Genomic DNA, 19,180 nt, shown 5'->3' with positions numbered 1-19,180 from the left:
GTGTTCAACAACCGCAACAACACACATATTCAACAAAAAAACATTTCTAAACTAATTAAACTATTTAAAAAATAAAAATGATAATTAAATACACGCACGTATACAAAAACAAACACACCACGAAGACGACTACGACGATGAAGAACAAGAACAATATATATATTTTTTTTTAAAACAGATCCGTAAAAACCGGGGTATAGGGTGGGATGCCAATGGCGTAGGAAGGGTGTAAACCGGGGCCATGCCCCTCCCCCAATCAATTTTTTTAAACTATTAAATTTTATAAAATCATACATACATAGTGTGCCCCCCCCCCCCCCCCCCCCAATATGGGTTACTCCCCTCAATATAAATCCTGACTACGCCAGTGTGGGAGGCACATGTAGTGACTTTCATTTGAGGACAAATGTTTTTTGTTTTGTTTTCTACTCTGTATAATTAAAGATAAATATCTACTTTGTGCTCCCCACCACCACTTCTATGGGCCTCGTATGATATGATGAAAAAGAAGAAGAAACCAAATAAAAAGAAAAACTCACCAATCTTCCAGGTGGTTCCATAAACTTACCGTAATAATGATGTGACGTCAGTTGATTGATGATGTCAACAACGTCGGTAGCCAAGGGAATCAGCACCACTTGAGGTGCTTGCGTCGCAGGATCGAACCAACTCGGTGGATTGATTCAACTGATTAGGTTTTTTCTCGTTCCAACCAGTGCACCACAACAATTACTGGTCAAAGGCCATGGTATGTGCTTCCATGCCTGTGGGAAAATGCATATAAAAGATCCCTTGCTACTAATGGAAAATTGTAGCGGGTTTCCTCTGATGACTACAAGTCACACTTGCCAAATGTTTGACATCCAATAGCCGATGATTAATACATCAATGTGCTCAAGTGGTGTCGTTAAACAAAACAAACTTTAACTTTTAGCGGATGTTTCTAAACGAAATCAGTTTCCTCCCCGATCCTTCCATCTTCGACTAAGTAGGAAGTAATTTATACAAAACTTGGTGTGTGTGCAAAAATATATCTGCAGGGGTGGGGGGTCTAGACTCTGGGGTGCGAAGTTTCTTGAGGGGTTCGAATCAGGTCCTTCTTAGTGTTAGGCGGACCCAATATAACCCACACATTTGCTACGTTCAGTTCGGACTAATTCCCCCGAAAAATATATTTAAAAAACAAAACAAATTCGCTTTAAGCAGCGTGGTCCACCACCGACACACACACACACACACACACACACACACACACCTTTTCCTAGCACACGTGCCTGAAAACAAACATTCTTTTTAAGTTAAACAACTTTAAGGTTAGGCAAGTTTGTGTGCAGGGGTTGGGGTGGAGGTTGAACCCCCTAAAAAAACTTTGCTGGCCTCAGTTTGGACCCTCCAGGCGTTGTGGCAGCGGGTTTCTTCTCTTGTTGTCTGTGTAGTCCTTAACCATAATGTTCGACCCCGTATAACTGTAAAATATTTTGAGTGCGTTGTTAATTAAAACATTTCTTCCGTCCTTCACGTTTATACACACACACACACACACACACACACACACACACACACACACACACACACACACACACACACACACATGTATATATAATTATATATTAGGGGGCATACAAGTGTAATTGTAGTGCTCCTTATTACATAGAAGGAAAGTACCCACTAACCAACCAGCCATGGCCGCGTGCATTTTGAAGAATGTCTCCAGCTGTGGTTTTAAATTACTTTTGCATACTCCAAGACATGTAGTCAAGTCTAATATACGTGCAAGACAGTTCTGTGTGTCAGTCAAAGTACTTGCAGGTTCGTAATAGAGTTGCCATTCTATAATTAACTGGTGAGACCAAAATGAATACCAGGTGGGTGGGAAAGCGCCACATGTTTAATCAATGATGAATTTTCAGGTCAAGACCTAATAGTGGTATCGTGTTACCGTATTCACCCGACCCTGTCATTTTATGTAGCCTTCCTGAATATTTCGTTGTTATAAATACTTGATTTAGCAAGTGCTGCATACCTCAGTGTTGGTGTGTGGGAATCGTCCACCTGGCTTAGGTATGTGAGAAAAAAATTCATATTCAGTTGATACCGATTGCAGTGCAATTGGTATCATTGGAAAGAGCTAGAAAAGACATTTAAAATGATCTTTGAATTGTGATGATAGAGTAAATATTGAGGGTGCTATGGTATTTTGAAGTTGCCTAATTTAGGGTGGTTTTCATCAATGGATTTACATGTAAAACAAAGAAACACTGTGACCATTTTCTTTAAAAATGTGCTTCAAAATGCCATACAACCCTTCATCTGTATCATTGGTAAGAAAGACTCCCACCACTAAGAGATGGGTTATTGCCTCTTAAAATCATCTTATCACAATATCAGTCATTTTAATTCACTAATAATTAATTAATTACCTACCTAATTAACCGGTAAATAGAGGTAGTCCCATTCTGAAAAATGCCCATAACTTCCTTAATATTTGGAATATTTCAACAAAACCTGCACCAGCAGACAGCTATCAAAAAGTTCTATCAGATGGGTCTATTCTCACTTGAACAATAACATTACTGAATTACTGAGCATAGCAATGCATGCAAAAAAAAACATTAAGGAAATAATTCCAATAAAATGTGCATTAAGTGAGTACAGGATCCAGCAATCTTTCCCAAATTGAAATAATGGCGAAACTTTAGAGACTTACCACAAAAATATTAAAACGAACATCAAAACTGATGAAAATAAACCATATGTAGAAAATAAACACTGAGCACATGGCTAATTTCAATGTAAACAGTAGTCTGGACCAATCAGGTGGCAGCATTTGGGTCATGTGACCTAATTTCGGACCGCATGCACACTTTTAGAACAAAACATGCCAGACAAAATCATTAACCATCGGCATTATTAAATCCCAAATTTCTATGAAATGCATATCAAAGTCATCTTTGCTTGTTAATAAACTATTCTGATTACAATTTGAAGAATTCCAATGAGATTAACCATCATTATTTTGAGGTTTGATGACAAAACTGCCCATCAACGGCTTGGACACCCGATCCTGCTACTGGTATAAATCAGTGGCTGTATGTAGGATTGTCTTGAAAATCCACATAAAGGTAGAAAAGAACACATACTACAGGTCTATATAAGTTTGAAAAGAGTCTTTACTCGCTTTTCGGTAAATCGGAGGCATTTTTTATTGGTTATGTATACCGAACATTTAACAGACGATTTGTGAAACTTCTAGGAATCTTATGGAAATAAATCGAAGACGAGGCAACTACTGAAAATGTAAACTACGTCATCAGTATAAGTGTAGATTTTCAACCTTGCGCCCACGACCCAGAAAATGCACTTGAAAGTACAGCATTTCCACTGCCCGCTGCACTGCGATCAACCCAGAAACCAGGTATTTGACCTAAGCATATGCGATGCCTGGGGCCGATTCTCACATACCTGCCTGGCTAGTTGAACCCACTTAAGGGGTTAATCCAGGCTTTTGTAAAGGTGTCTCTAAATTATTTTTATAACAGACAAGTTTTGAGTTTGCCGAATGCAAGTGACATGAGCTTCCAAATGGCACTTTTTAGATTTGATGTCACAGAAATTTAGTCCAGCCTGAATAGGTTTTCAGTGGTGTGCGCCACTCAGTGGACAAGCTTGGTTTGGAGACATATATGGCTTGATATGCGCAGTGGCTGGTGGTAATGGTAAAAGTACAGAGAATAATGTCCCGGGAGTGAAATTAATTCATAAATCTGTTGAAGAGCACATGAAACTAAAAAGATGCCTGAAGTGTCAGGGGATGAATAGTATGGTTAAAACTAAAAAAAAACGATAACTTATTCACACACACACACACACCCTCTTCTGCTCAGGACTAAGTCAATGTATTGTCACCTGTGTAGTGCTTGCATCAGATTCTGAATTTACTAGTAGCACATGGAGGGAGAGGGTATACACCTTTAATTTTCATTTAGCATGTATCAAAATTAGAATATCACAATAAATTGTTGGTTTACATGTATAATGTAGACTATTATTAGTGGTGCATTAATAACAGCCTGTCAATAAGATGTGGGTAGAAGGCACACATTTTTTATTCTTTTATGTTCACACACAGACACACACAGAGATATATATTGTAACTGGGCAACTCATGTCCACAATTGCTCGCGCTTTAAATTTGGTAGCGGGCGCCACGAACAATAGTGTTTCCGAGCCCCGCCAGTGATAATTTGAAATAACATAACTGAGAAGGAAGCGTTCTCTTCAGGGTCTTAGAAGAGTTAAGGTCCAGTTAAAATCCAGATATAACAAGGTACAAGATAACACTAGAAATTCAAATTACAACACGACACAGAAGTTGGAGAATAAACATTTATGTCACAAAACACAAATAAAGTAAATGGTTGACATGGAATTGATCGATCGCGTTATTTTCGCGCCGCGTGTTATTGTCCAATTATTGTGTCTGGTAGTATACACTGCTCATTTACAGTGTATTGGAACTGCACTGGCCATGTGCAAATCCACTCAGATTTCGTCTGGGGTGGGGCGTCGGTCTGGTACACTGGAAACGTTATCGAACCACAGGAGGTCCAAGGTCTAATATCCTAGTGAAGCTAACAAGGAGAGAAGGCAACACCTTGTTGGTGCCCGTAGTCAAGCCGTTGTCCCTGTGGGTCCACTCCGAGAATATAAGAGGTCTTGAGTCTCTGGTGGGAAGTAAACATCAACAGAAGTAACGGTCTGGGTTAAACATCCAACAACAGAGTGGTGACGGTCTTCAACAACTGGAGTACATCAAAGTCACCGCTGAGGAGTGACAGCGATACTGCGAGTTCCCTGGATGCCTTATAGATGCGTCACCGCGCCTTACACCTGCATCTACCACCAGTTCCTGTCCCACTCCTCCGTCACAGCTCACCACGAGCTGTAGTGATAATTCAGGGAAACCTCAACCTGTAATCTCTCATCCAAAACACTAGAATACACTTAAGTTCACAATCCTAGAATGCACTAATTCCACAATTCTGGAATACACTAGCACAATTATAGAATGCACTAAGTTCACAATCCTAGAATACCAATGGTGATGAGGTAGTCGTTGCTGCTGATGACTGACACTAAGACATTACAAAGTACAAGAAAGTAAGGGGTTCCCAGATGCTAACATATTTCAAAACAATATCACATATACAGGCTGAACATCTAATATGAGCTGTGTTATTCTGCGTCTCATGCGTTAACAAAGCGTTCAATGCTGCGTCCTATGCGTTAACACTGCGTTGTTGCTGCGTCCCTTGCGTTAACACTGCGTTGTGCTGCGTTCCTTGCGTTAACACTGCGTCCCTTGCATTAGCACTGCATTAAGCCGCGTTAACACTGCGTTGTGCTGCGTCCCTTGCATTAACACTGCGTTGTTCTGCGTCCCTTGCGTTAGCACTGCATCCCTTGCATTCTGGTCTCCACTCTGCTGTTGTTGGTTCCAGTCTTCGGAGCTGGGTAAAAACCTCAAGCCCCCGTTACAGCGTTATGTTTCGTCTTATATACCCCAACCCGGGTAAATGACGTCATGTTACATGACGTTGGCTAACATTACGTCATTATTTTCCGAGTTCCTCCGATTGCACAATCGGCAGGCGACGTCAAAATGCAAAACCTGGAAATAGTTAAAAATTCACAATTAAAACCCATCTTTAATTTTAATTATAGAATTGTTTCATATTTCTTATTTTATAGTCTACTATTTAATGTGGAGATGCTGTTCTCTTTAAGTTGATAAAGACAATAATAGTTTATTCTTTATATCGCCAATGTCAAATAACATATAAACAAAACCAAAAATGTATAGTTAACAACACTTTAAATCGGCTTACATTTTACATGCCTTTACAAGTGTAAAGAACGCCAAAGATAATTTAGTAATAATACGAAAAGATTCTGGGTAGATGAAGTAATAAGATATTTAACTTCTATTATTTTATTATATAGAGAATAGTACTCACGTTTTAATACTTTTATACGTTCCGTCGTTCCTTATATTCCAACGAAACATCCTTAATAGTTCATAATTAGAATAAAAGTGTTTAAACGTGATAAATCAACACGTTAAACTACATCGAATACACAGCAAGAGCTAAAGCTGGCCAGGGGCCGCTTCAATATATATATATATATAATAATATATATATAGTGAAACCTGCCAAGATCGAATTCTCTCAACACCAGACATTTTCCATGGTCCCTTGATTTTCGCATCTTTTAACACAAACGTTTACCTCTCTAAACCAGAAACTTCTCTAAACTGAACACCGGACGAATAATTCAGTCCCAAAGTGTTCCTTTAGTGCATATTGCACCTCTAAAAACCAGATGTTCAAACCGCTATCAATCATTATGGCACCACTAATTGCTTTGACTATTACTAGTACTTCAGCCGATCATCTTGTTAGATTTAAAATGTTTTGTAGGGATGCTTTTATCCATAACCAGCATTTGGTATCGGTCTTTTTTGACCTCGAGAAAGCTTATGATACCACGTGGAAGTATGGGATTTTGAAAGACCTCCATGGCATGGGCCTAAGAGGCCGTATGCCTGACTTTATTTCAAATTTCTTACAGAATAGGTCTTTCAAGGTACAAGTGGTATCTATGTTATCCAATTCTCACTCCCAAGAGATGGGTGTGCCTCAAGGTAGCATCCTGTCGGTAACTTTATTTTCTGTGAAAATTCACAGCATCACCCAGTGTTTAAAACCTGGTGTTGATAGCTTGTTATATGTCGACAATTTTCAGATTTGCTACAGGTCGTCCAGTATGAGTATCATTGAACGTCAATTGCAGCTTTGTTTGAATAAACTTCAACAATGGGCAACTGACAATGGATTTCGATTCTCAAAGTCAAAAACCGTCTGTATACATATCTGCCAGAAAAGAGGTCACCATTTAGATCCTCAGCTGTTTCTGGACAAAATTCCGGTTCCAGTTGTGGAGGAGACCAAATTTCTGGGGGTTATTTTTGACAGGAGGATATCTTTTGTTTCTCATTTACAGTATGTGAAAAAGAAGGCCTTAAAGGCCCTCAATATCTTAAAGGTTATTGGCAAGACTGAATGGGGAGCATGCAGGGGTGTAACATTCTCTTTGAGAATGGCCAATACAGCACAAAATTGAAGTTTTGAGTAAAATTCAGTATGTGTAAAATTCTGTGATATTTGTGTTTTTGCACAGTTCTTTACACTGTTTTTGTTTAAGTCTTGAATTTTTATATTGATGTTGATCATCACTTTATTTATTTGCATTGCCATAGTTTGACACCCAATAGGCGATGTATTTTTCGTGCTGGGGTGTCGTTAAACATTCATTCATTCATTCATTCTGAATGGGGAGCAGATCGAAAGGTTATGCTCCGACTATAGATCTTTAGTTCAGTCTAAACTTGATTATGGGTGCATTGTGTATGGGTCAGCACGTAAGTCTTACTTGCAAATGCTAGATCCTATACACAACCAGGGACTTAGGCTTTGTCTTTCAAAACATCTCCTGTGGAGAGCTTTTACGTCGATGCACACGAAACTAGTTTGGGTGCTAGACATGCAAAGCTTTCTCTGCAGTTCGCTACCAAGATTAAATCAATGCCAATGCCAAAACATCCTACTCACAGTGCGGCGTTTGATAGCAAATATTTGAAGTTATTTGATGCGAAACCGAATGCAATTCGAACATTTGGTCATCGCATTAAGCAGTTTTTATCAGTTTCCAACATTGATTTAACAGACATTTTGGAAACACCTTCATATTTTATTTTGCCACCTTGGTGTATCAAACCACCAAAAATTGTATTCGATCTTGTGCATCTAAAAAAAGATCACACAGATGCAGTTATTTATAAACAACATTTCATGGAAATCCAAGAGTAGTACTGTGATTACATTCCTGTTTACACAGACGGATCATGGGATGGGAATTTTGTTTCCATCAGACGCAATAATTTCCATGAGATTGCCCGATTCAGCATCAATCTTTACTGCAAAAATTTGGGCAATTATTAAAGCCCTGGAAAAGATTACGGATTCATGTGCATCCAAGTATATTATTTATAGGGTGTATACTACCAAATCAAATCCCATAGACGACAATAGTAACATATGTGGCTAAAACTCCTACCTGCAATGTATCAACCGACATAAACGCCACGGATATAAATACTACCACCCCTTACACTTAAAGTGAATCAGAAAAAAATGGGGGTCAAGCTGCTCGTTTCTGAGATAACGGGTAGCGTCTGTGACTACCCTAGTTTCGCACAAAATTCGAGTACTTTTTTTTACAGGTACCCCATACATGTTTCAAGCACAAGGCTACTTGACACATTGGTACTAGATGAAATAAAATTGCAATTTTTTTTTACCCAGATGAAACTATTATTTTTCACAACCAACACACTCACATTTATAACCAATCACAGGACTTGTGGTGTTCACTTCTCTATCAAAAAATTCGGTGCACCTCACATTTTGACCCAGCCGGAAGTTATTTGGTTTAGTACTACCTTTACAGACTCGTTTTCGTGTCTCCAAGCTCTACAGTACATGAAATTGGAGCATCCCTTAGTTGGGATGGTGATACGAAAGTGTGTCTTTTTATCAATTGCCAATAAAGATGTTATATTTTGTTGGGTACCCAGCCATGTTGGCATTAAGGGTAACGAAAAGGCAGATGTTGCTGCTAAGTCTGCTTTGAACTTGCCCCGTGTCCATGTTGGTGTCCCCTACAGTGATTTTAAATTTCATATTTGCCAATATATCTTTTCGACTTGGCAAGACGATTGGGACGGTGCGGTTGCGAACAAGCTTCATTCTGTCAAGGCAGTCCTGGGAGAGTGGCAGTCATCCTACAGGCGATGCAGGAAGGATGAAGTGGTCTTGTGCCATGCCTGCATCGGAGGACCCTCCCCCTCAGTGTGAACATTGTCAGTGTACACTGACTGTGCGCTACATTTTGGTGGAGTGTGATCATCTCAAGCCGACGAGAAATGATATATTTGGCAACAGAAATGTCTTGGAATCTTTTAAATTCCATCCAGAATTAATTGTAAAGTTTTTAAAACACTTTGACGTCTATACAAAGTTTTAAAATGTACTTACCTTGATTTTATGTATTGTATTATACTTTTCCCCCACAACTCCTTACACTGTGGTTTTACATAAATATATATAAATAATATTTCCATATACTTACCATTTGTGACACCCAATAGCCGATATGTATTTTTGTGCTGGGGTGTCGTTAAACAAACATTCATTCATTCAGCCGACTTCTCTGACTGTGAACTTGGCTAGTGTAATATGCGCATGCTCGGGTCAGCCAACCGAAGGTTATCGCCGTTACATGTGTCTGGGCACAGCTGGCAAATACATGTAACAGTTAAGTAATTAATGATCTGTTGACAGCTTTGATATTTAAGTAATTAGTATACACATATTAGTTCTGTTTATTTGCAGCTTTGTTGTAAATTTAGTTGAGATAGGCTGAGTTAGGGTTTGGGTTAGGTGTTTTTAAATTACGAATGTGATTAAAGGCCCTTCACAAATATGTTCCTTGATAAACATATCTCATGATTTGCTCCAAAGATTGACAGAACAACAATGAATTTAATCCACTGTCATCATATTGTTTGAATTTGTTTTCCTTTTAAAAACAGTTATTTAGCACAATAAAGAGTAACTGGCTTTGTGTTGTTGAATAGATGTCGGTGGCATTTGATTTCCATATCAATTTTCAGAACATCCAGTGAAACATCGTTGTGTTGAACTATCACTCAATGATTAAGTTAAAATCATTAAAAGTTTTGAAAGTTAATATCTAAGTCAACATTACGGTCACTAAATGAAAACTTTAGGAAAATCAACTGTTAGAGATATCATCAAGAAACTGTGAATTCCCGCAGACCGGACATTTTATTCTGTCATTGGGTGTCCGGTTTAGAGGGGTTTCACTTTATTTATTACATTTTTAAACAAGAAAATGTATTTAATATGTAGGTTTGGTTGCTGAAAAGGCTCTATAAGTTGGAAGGGGTGGGACGTAGTCCAGTGGTAAAGCGATTGCTCGATGTGTGGTCGGTTTGGGATCGATCCCCGTCGGTGGGCCCATTGGGCTATTTCTCATTCCAGCCAGTGCACCACGACTGGTATATCAAAAGTCGTGGTATGTACTACCCTGTCTGTGGGATGGTGCATATAAAAGATTCTTTGCTGCTAATCGAAAAGAATAGCCCATGAAGTGGCGACAGCGGGTTTCCTCTCTCAATATCTGTGTGGTCCTTAACCATATGTCTGACGCCATATAACCATAAATAAAATAAGTTGAGTGAATCGTTAAATAAAACATTTCTTTCTAAAAGTTAGAAACATCTTACAATGGCTGCAAATTCGTAAATACTGTTTTTGCTTTGTTTTACAGATCGTTATTACACCGACAAGCATGAGTGGATTAGTGTTGATGGAAACACTGGTAGAGTAGGAATTTCAGATTATGCTCAGGTTAGTCACATTTTTCGGTGATCATAGGCCCTGTAAAAAATAGCTTGCTGCTGTCCACAACTTGTAGCCAGTGTGGTAGTGTTCAGCAGATTTCTTTTGTGACACAGTTGATCAAGGGTTGCAATGTTTTATTTAAAGTATTTATAATAAATGTCAATGAGTGAATTTTTTTTATATAAACACAGCTTGCTTGGAAATACAGACACAGTACAAATTATATTCCTTTATCTAGATTCTTCCATTCCTCTTTCCTTTTCCTTTTAATCCTTACTCCTTTTGTTTTCTTTCCTTCTTCTTTTCCTCATTTTCATGTTGAACTCGGAGCATTTAACTTCCCATATTATAGATATTCAACAATATTGTATTATGTTAATAATATATATCAAGATATTATTATTACTATTTCCATACAATGTATATGTGATGATATTTTGACATTGTATGGTCATGATCTCAAGGCACCCGAACCTTGGCATGGCCTTATTGCTCTGGGGACAATAAAAAGAAAAGAAAAAAAGGTTGCAATGTTCAGAAAGAGTTGGTTTTTAAAATTTGCTTAGCAACATTTGTTGACCATTGTACAAAATTGCATAGTGATCTCTAAAACATGTTGTGTACATGTATCATATTTGAAAATCATTAAACTGGCTTCTGAATCTTGCAAGAACATTGGTTTTGTTTGACCAGCACATATGCAAATCAGAATTTTGCATTACTTTGTTTTTTTGTAGGGACCGAACATCACTATTGAAATTGTTCCAGCACTAAGTGTACAAACTTTATTACTATTAGTGTCATTTACTGGTGATGGTGATAAAAAAAAGACTTATGTTCTACTGACTGTATATGTGCATACACTACCAAATGAAATGCATATTTTCATCAGAATAATTTGAAAAATACTTAATTTTTGTTTGTATTCCTAGGATAAACTTGGAGAAGTGGTGTATGTCCAGTTACCTGAAATTGGACAAGAACTTGAAAGAGATGGTACGTAAACTTTTAACACAAGTCAGGGAAAAAACTCAAGGAAATAGTCTTCAGTCCTTTCTCGTAATCTAAAATTTGTCTTCTACTATTATTTGTTTTCATTGTTTTATTTTATTTTATTGTCCCTTACTTATTAAAATATATGAAATGTCTATCAAGCGATCCACCATTGGTATTGTAAAGAATGAAATGTGAAGCTGAACAAGGAAGGAAATGTTTTATTTAACGACGCACTCAACACATTTTATTTACAGTTATATGGCGTCAGAATGAAGCTGAAGAAGCTTAAATGTGCCAAAACCACCCAAAATGTTTGATATTACTACATGTATGTCTAGTAGAAGAAATGTTTAGTTAATGTATACACATCATTTGTCACTAACTTCTAATCCCCTTCATGGTCCATCCCTTGCCGTGGTGAGGGGTCAATGACCCAGAGAGCTATGCCAGGTGTTTTGGCTCCTGTTAGGGATACCCAAGCTGGATTGGTCGATGGGTTACTAAACTTTACATGAATTGCCAGTTGGTTACATAGTCAACTATGACACAGTGTTAAATTTAAAGTTGATAACTTCAGAAACTTCTTCACTTGACGAAATAAAGATAATAATGTGGATTGTACCCTCCCACACACACACACTAGAGACTGTGGCCCCATCACTAGAGAATGCCCCCATTCCTTCCAGATATCATTCACATGTGTTTGAGAAAATACCTAATTTCAATGCAATTTTGAAATAATTGAGTAAAAATCATGTGAAAGATAAAGTTAGTAAAGCAACATGTCTCCTTTTGTTTAGACCAGTGGCCTGTTGAGCAGTCTTGAATGTATTTAAAGATAACAGTGTGTCAGATATTGTACCAGCCTCAGTTGTGTAGTGGGTTTGCATCCTATTTCGCCTCCCACTCGGAGAGAGTTTTAACAACAATGAGTTTGTGTAAGGCCACTACACTGACTCTTTCACTAACAGACCGGCCTCGGTGGCGACGTGGTTAGGCCATCGGTCTACAGGCTGGTAGGTAATGGGTTCGGATCCCAGTCAAGGCATGGGATTTTTAATCCAGATACCGACTCCAAACCCTGAGTGAGTGCTCCGCAAGGCTCAATGGATAGGTGTAAACGACTTGCACCAACCAGTGCTCCATAACTGGTTCAACAAAGGCCATGGTTTGTGCTATCCTGCCTGTGGGAAGCACAAATAAAAGATCCCTTGCTGCTAATCGGAAAGAGTAGCCCATGTAGTGGTGACAGCAGGTTTCCTCTCCAAATCTGTGTGGTCCTTAACCATATGTCTGATGCCATATAACCGTAAATAAAATGTGTTGAGTGTGTCGTTAAATAAAACATTTCTTTCTTTCACTAACAACTAACCACAAATCCTGGATAGGTAGCTGAGGTGTGTGCCAAAGATACTTTAATTAATTCATGAAATGAAATCAGGTATTGTGCTGAGTTTTGCTAGGTGACAATGTATACTTAAAGGTAGGGTCAACTCAAACAAGAGCCTTATGTGTTGGAAAGATGCATACCCGGACCACCAACACATACTGACATTTTAGCAAATGAAAAACACGTAATTTAATTTAATTAAAAAACATTATTATTTCTGCTAACTGGGGGCAGCCATTATGTTTCGTTTTTGTGACGTCAGCTCCTGACCATCTCCTGTATGTACAGTGTAAAGAAAAGCAGTAATTTTCAACAAGGCGTTTCTCTTTGATCAACCTAACTTGTAAAACAGCATAAATGACGTAATAATATAATTAACTATTAAACTAAATATATTTCAAGTTGCATTAACGGAACAAAATGGGGTTATAGTATTTTTCTCTGTTAAATAATCCAAAGGAAAAATGTACACTATTAGGCCAATTGATATGCTACATTTGGAGCAAAAACGACAACCCACAATACCCAAGTGATAATTTTCTTTTCTTTGGGACTACGTAATTGGTCAGTTCTGTGCTTTTAGTTGTTGTTGTTTAAAACTTTTTCGTGCATATATACCACGAAGGTTTCACACACGCCTGTCCTGGGCTCAATCTCTGGCCTGTGCCAGTGACTGAGTCCAGGACAAGGGGGGGGGGGGATGAGTTTGAAGTGGGCAGAATTTTGAATAAGTATTTAGTAGTGTCCAGCGACTGCGCGGACCGACTAGTAGACACCGAAAATGGGCCGTGTTCTGACTGGCTGAATTTCGATTCTTTCGGATCTAACTAGAAAAACCTAAGTCTACGGAGACTAACTGCACCTAACATCATGTCCGGACTAAGAATTTAAACCCAAAAATAAGTTTGATTGCTCGGCCGAAATGGTTTTAAGGTGATTTGAGCAATTGAACGGGTGCCAAAGTAAAATGCGTTGGACTATTTATAAAAAAAATAAACATAAGAATTTGGAAGGTCGATCAAAACGTGTTTAAAGTCCAACTAAGCCCAAAAAGGAGGTTACCTGTCCTAGTTAAGGTTGGCGCAGCAGGATTCATGGCGAGTTGATGGACTGTTCAGGCTTGAAGTTGGGGAGTCCTTCAGTCAAGACCTGGATGTTGCGGTCGATGGCTCCTGGGTAGATGTCTCGTAGAACCATCTTTAAGATGCGGTGGATGGTCCCGTTTGACATCGATGGCATCAGGAGCCCCTGCCTGTACAGTCCTTCCTGCTGAGCTGTCACATAAAGTTTGTCGGAGTTTAGGGCACCTTGTAGCTGGTACTTCCCTTGTCCGGATGGAAGTTGGCGCCAGTGCTTGTCGTCCCAAGGTCCCTTTAGATGTTTGTTATCGGTGAAGTCACCGATAACCGCCCCCGTGTATTTCGTTGGCAGTCTGTCACAAACGAGAATCCAATCGGATTCATCAGACGTCATCGGTATGGTGGTCGATGACATCTTCCTCTTCTTGAATTCTCGCTGGACCGCCGTGGTTTCAACAACAACTACCGGAGGTAGTGGTGGACTTGCCGGTGGCTCATCAATGACCACGTGGCCCGTGTCCATGGTACTCGGTAGATCGACAGAAGGGGCCGCCACTGTCAGTGGAGCTGACAGCTTTGGTCCCCCCTGGGTCTTTCCTGGCGAGTGCTTCGATCGAGCAGGTAAACTCGGTTGAGCAGAATGAACCGCCCCCGGTGGTTGAGCCACCGGGTTTGGTTCACCCTGCGCCGCTCCTGGTCTCGCTCTCCTCTTCGGGACAGGTGGGACTGCCCTTGGCGGTTGAGCCGCCAAGTTAGGTCCCCCCTGCGAAGTCTTGGGTCGCCTCCTCCGTCTTCTGCTGGTTGTAGGTTGCTTCCTGTCACTGCCATATAATAGCGTGATGGTCGCCGAGTCGCCATTGTGCTCGATCCTATACTTGGACAATGGCCCAAGCGATCGAAGCACAGCCCCTAGGGTGGGGGGGAGAGAAATCTCCACGCTCTCTAAACACAACTTCATCGCTTGAAAGTCAGGCAGAAGTCTGTGCTTTTAGATGGAAAAGTCTACTTAATCAATAGTTTTACAGAACTATTTACAGTAATAAACCATGTCCATTACCATTTTAGGGGTAACAGGTAATATTCCACAATACCGGTATGTATTTGTGTGTCTAGACAGCGTCAATTAATTGGCTCATCTGGTTACCAATCAAATACACACCTGCCAATCAGGAATCACAGGTAGAAGCAACTAACAGCATAGACCAATTAACTAAGAAAACACTCCATGTATCATTTCATTACGTAGGTTAATGCATGGACAAAACATTGTTAATTATTTCGACTTGTTGTGTAGCCACTTTGACAATGGTATTTTATTTTGTATTGAAAAATAATATATATAGAGCTGGATGTACTTACTGCTGGCTTACTGGGATGTGTATTATTACAGAACATTGCAATGTATGACTATTTATCATCCCGCAAAAACCAGGTAGATTGTGTTTCTCTAGTTCTAGGGCTCATTCCTGACGTTACTCGTTAAGTATTACGTAACCACCAGCTCGCCAGAGGGCGTACTCACTGAGATGGTACTAAATGGCTGCGCCCTTTATATATAATAGCCGTCACATTTAACCATTTTATTAATTAACTATACGATTATACGTGTTGATATTAAGCAATAATGTGCATTATATATCGTTGAATATGCATACCAGGCCAAATGGCTTAATTGTCCCATCCTTTAACAATGTGTCAGGTATTGTGCTGTTATTTTCTAGGTGAGTGCGGTTGTTTGGAGAGTGTGAAGGCTGCCAGTGAGATTTTCACTCCGATGGCTGGTACAGTCACAGAAATCAATCATCTTGTCTCAGACACACCAAAGCTCATCAATGACCATCCGTATAGTAAAGGTACGTAACTCTGGTTTGTTGGTTTTAAAAATTTAGAGTATGAATAAATTAGGCTGGTCTTCAAAAAACTGCAAGAATGATCGTTTCATTATGATATCACAAGGGCAGGACGTAGCCCAGTGGTAAAGCACTTGCTTGATGCGAGGTTGGTCTGGGATTGATCCCCGTTGGTGGACCCATTGGGCTATCTCTCATTCCAGCCAGTGCACCACGACTGGTATATCAAAGCCGTGGGATGGTGCATATAAATGATCCCTTTCTACTAACAAAAACAAATGTAGCAGGTTTCCTATCTAAGACTATATGTCAACATTTCCAAATGTTTGACACCCAATAGCCGATGATTAATAAATCAATGTGCTCTACGGTGTCGTTAAACAAAACTAAACAAACTTTTAACTTTAACCATGAATATTGTTTTTAGTGAATAATTTCATTTGATTTGGAAATAAAATAAAAACCCACTATTTTTGTGTGCAATTTAGAAAACAATCAGCTCAGAAATAAATAACTTGTAGTAAATACCATAGTCAGAAAAATTATGGCATTCCCTATTCTTTCTTTAAACTGATGCACAGCCGGTCCAAGATCGATCCCCGTCGGTGGGTCCATTGGGCTAGTTCTCATTCCAGCCAGTGCACGACAACTGGTACATCAAGGGCCATGGTATGTGCTATCTTGTCTGTGGAATGATACATATGAAGGATCCCTTTCTTCTAATGGCAAAATGTAGCAGGTTTCTTCTCTAAAGACTATATGTCAAAATTACCAAATGTTAGATATCCAATAGCCGATGATTAATAAAACGATGTGCTCTAGTGGTGTCGTTAAACACAAACAAACTTTAACTGTTGTGAAAGCAAACATTTAGATAAATTAATGAAATAACTCTGTTTTATTTTCCAGGCTGGTTATTTGAACTAAAACTGTCGGACTCTAGTCAACTCAAAGAATTGAAGAATGAGGACCAGTATAACGAATACATCAAATCCCTCGACTAGACTCTGCCCTTTTTACAGAGTGCTGTCAAACCTCAGTAATCTGACAAAAACAAAATTCCTACTATGTAGATTAATTAATTGATTATTAATTAACAAACAAGCTCTTCACATTTTATATTTGACTGGACACTGCCACTACTACCATTAACACAGATATGCTCTTAGTTTTTCATCCTTGACTGGATAACACTTTTTGTTTTCTTCTGACGTCAAACCAGATTGAAATTATTTCCAAAAGTCAGGTACTTTTAGTGCAGTAATGTATAATGTTCGAAATTTACTTTTTCATTTTCCATAATGAACTACAAAATCAAGAAATAGTAACTCTTATACTTATTGTTGATGTTTTATAGAAGAAAATATGATTGAAGTTAATATGTAATTGATAACATGTAACAGTTAGAGACTTGGACATCAAAATATTCCTTTGCAACTTGCCAGACCTAAACACGGCTTCGGTGTGTTTTGGGCCTCAGTTGAGAATAGTTTTCTGTTTAATGTAATAACAGTCTTCGCCAGGAAAGGGAAGTGGTCACTCCCACTGCCCTCCACACTCCCCTGTAAAGTTTTAGGTGAGCAGTAAACTGATCACTTTGCAATAACTTAATAAATTTCATTTGAAACAATGTAATTGCTCGCCTAGAACCATTTCAGGCGAGTGATCTTCAACTCACCTTGATTTTACTCATGCCAAAGACTGGATAACAAAAAGAAAATATCACTTGGATTTCTACGTTGACGTTTTGATAATCCCACATACATACACATTTTAGTAGATAACTTTGAGCAGAATTATCTTCATTAATGAGTTGAGGATTTCTTCTTTCATTTTTGACGACTCTTCACGTATATAAACAATTTTGTACAGAAACTTTAGCAACACTGTCTGGATTAACGAGGTTTCACAGTACAGTAATTTTTGTTTTCCTTTTCTTGTTTTTTTTAAAAATATTTGATGTACATGCTGGGTTCTTGTTTTGAAAACTTAAAGCCGGTTAGAATACAGATAATAAGCAGCAAATTGTTGCATTCTGGCTTATCGGACTTTGCTGAGAGCCAGTGACAATGATGTCATAAAAATACGAACCCAGACATGAATCTAATTCAATACTGCTGATGATCTTTTCAATAATAAACATTTGTAGTCTCAAGGCCATAGGAAGTGGTACGGTCGGTCAGTCTTTGATCTTATTTTTAACTTGAAAAAATTAACAACAAAACCCCCAAACTTACTGCGATATCCTGCTTGAGTTATAATATCGTCAAACTCTGTATCAAAAACATAAATATTTGCTTCAAAATGACACAGAATACAGCAAAAAGTATTGCATTTTGAAAAAACAAATATGGATAGGGCATTATTTTGCATCATTCACACACAGTGAAATGAAAACAAGCCTTACGAATACTTGTTGGCTTCCTATGGGCTCGGGTCCGCTAAATGAATGACTTGCGAGAAGCTGTAGTTTTGTTTAAGCTACAGGGAAGAGTTCAGTTCAGCTATCCAGTCTTCCATTCACCGTGCAATGTAAATGATTTGTTAGTGATCTTTTTAATGTGTCTTTGCTGTACAATGACTGAATTTAACCTGTCTATAAGGACCGCCCTAGAGACTTAAACATTACTACAGGTAGAGTAAAATAGTTTAATGGTGACGGATCTTGGTTTTATCCTGTGAATTTAAGAAGAAAAAACCTTGCTTTTGCCAAGTGAAATTCATTCTGATTTGCTACTCCGATTTAAGGGATAGCTACACAGTTTTATAGAATATGTCATCATTAACTAGCTGTTGGTTTTTGTTCTATAGTCCAGCAAAAAGAAGGGGGAAATTGTAATTATTCCTGTTGATATCCTGATTATGATGAAACTGACATCTTTTATCATTAACCGGCTATTAGTTTTGTGCTACATGTAGATTTCAGCAAATAAAACAGAGAAATCGTAATTATTTTTAATTGTTGATATCCTGAATATGATAAAGGTGACGTCTTTCATTTGATTCTTTAAGTCACATCATGGCTACTAAATTTACCTGTACCAATATCACATGTGATTTCACATAGACAAAGTGCTATATCGACATAAAATGACAGTACAGGTGTGAACTATATATATACTTGTTTATCCAGAGAAATTTAAACAATATTTTGAAATGTTACTTTACATTAGATGCTGCAGATATTTTAGCTTGTAACCAGTCTAATTAAAATTAGCTCCGCTATTACATGTGGATCTAACAGCAGCCCGTTGGAGCTCATGTCCAGTTGACCTTTCATTCGAGCAATCAAAACCATACTTGCAAAATCATGCC

General features: G+C 38.6%; 1 protein-coding gene across 1 annotated transcript; it reads left to right on the top strand.

Moving 5' to 3' along the window:
- Positions 1–1,676: 1,676 nt before the first annotated feature.
- LOC121389380 (glycine cleavage system H protein-like) lies at positions 1,677–19,180 on the top strand. The gene is made up of 5 exons (XM_041520981.1): positions 1,677–1,809; positions 10,477–10,556; positions 11,483–11,546; positions 15,737–15,868; positions 16,775–19,180. The coding sequence occupies exons 1-5, from the start codon at positions 1,683–1,685 to the stop codon at positions 16,867–16,869; spliced, it is 498 nt and encodes a 165-aa protein (XP_041376915.1). The 5' UTR covers positions 1,677–1,682; the 3' UTR covers positions 16,870–19,180.

This window comes from Gigantopelta aegis, chromosome 14 (genome assembly GCF_016097555.1).
Source record: "Gigantopelta aegis isolate Gae_Host chromosome 14, Gae_host_genome, whole genome shotgun sequence".
In the NCBI taxonomy this organism is placed as follows: Eukaryota; Metazoa; Mollusca; class Gastropoda; order Neomphalida; family Peltospiridae; genus Gigantopelta; species Gigantopelta aegis.
This window is presented reverse-complemented; position numbering and strand designations above follow the sequence as displayed.

Excerpts from the sequence above, each read along its gene's own strand:
- LOC121389380 (XM_041520981.1), top strand. The coding sequence starts at position 1,683 with ATGGCCGCGTGCATTTTGAAGAATGTCTCCAGCTGTGGTTTTAAATTA. Across the intron at positions 10,557-11,482 it reads GAATTTCAGATTATGCTCAG|GATAAACTTGGAGAAGTGGT; the intron begins GTTAGTCACATT and ends TTGTATTCCTAG. Across the intron at positions 11,547-15,736 it reads ACAAGAACTTGAAAGAGATG|GTGAGTGCGGTTGTTTGGAG; the intron begins GTACGTAAACTT and ends GTTATTTTCTAG.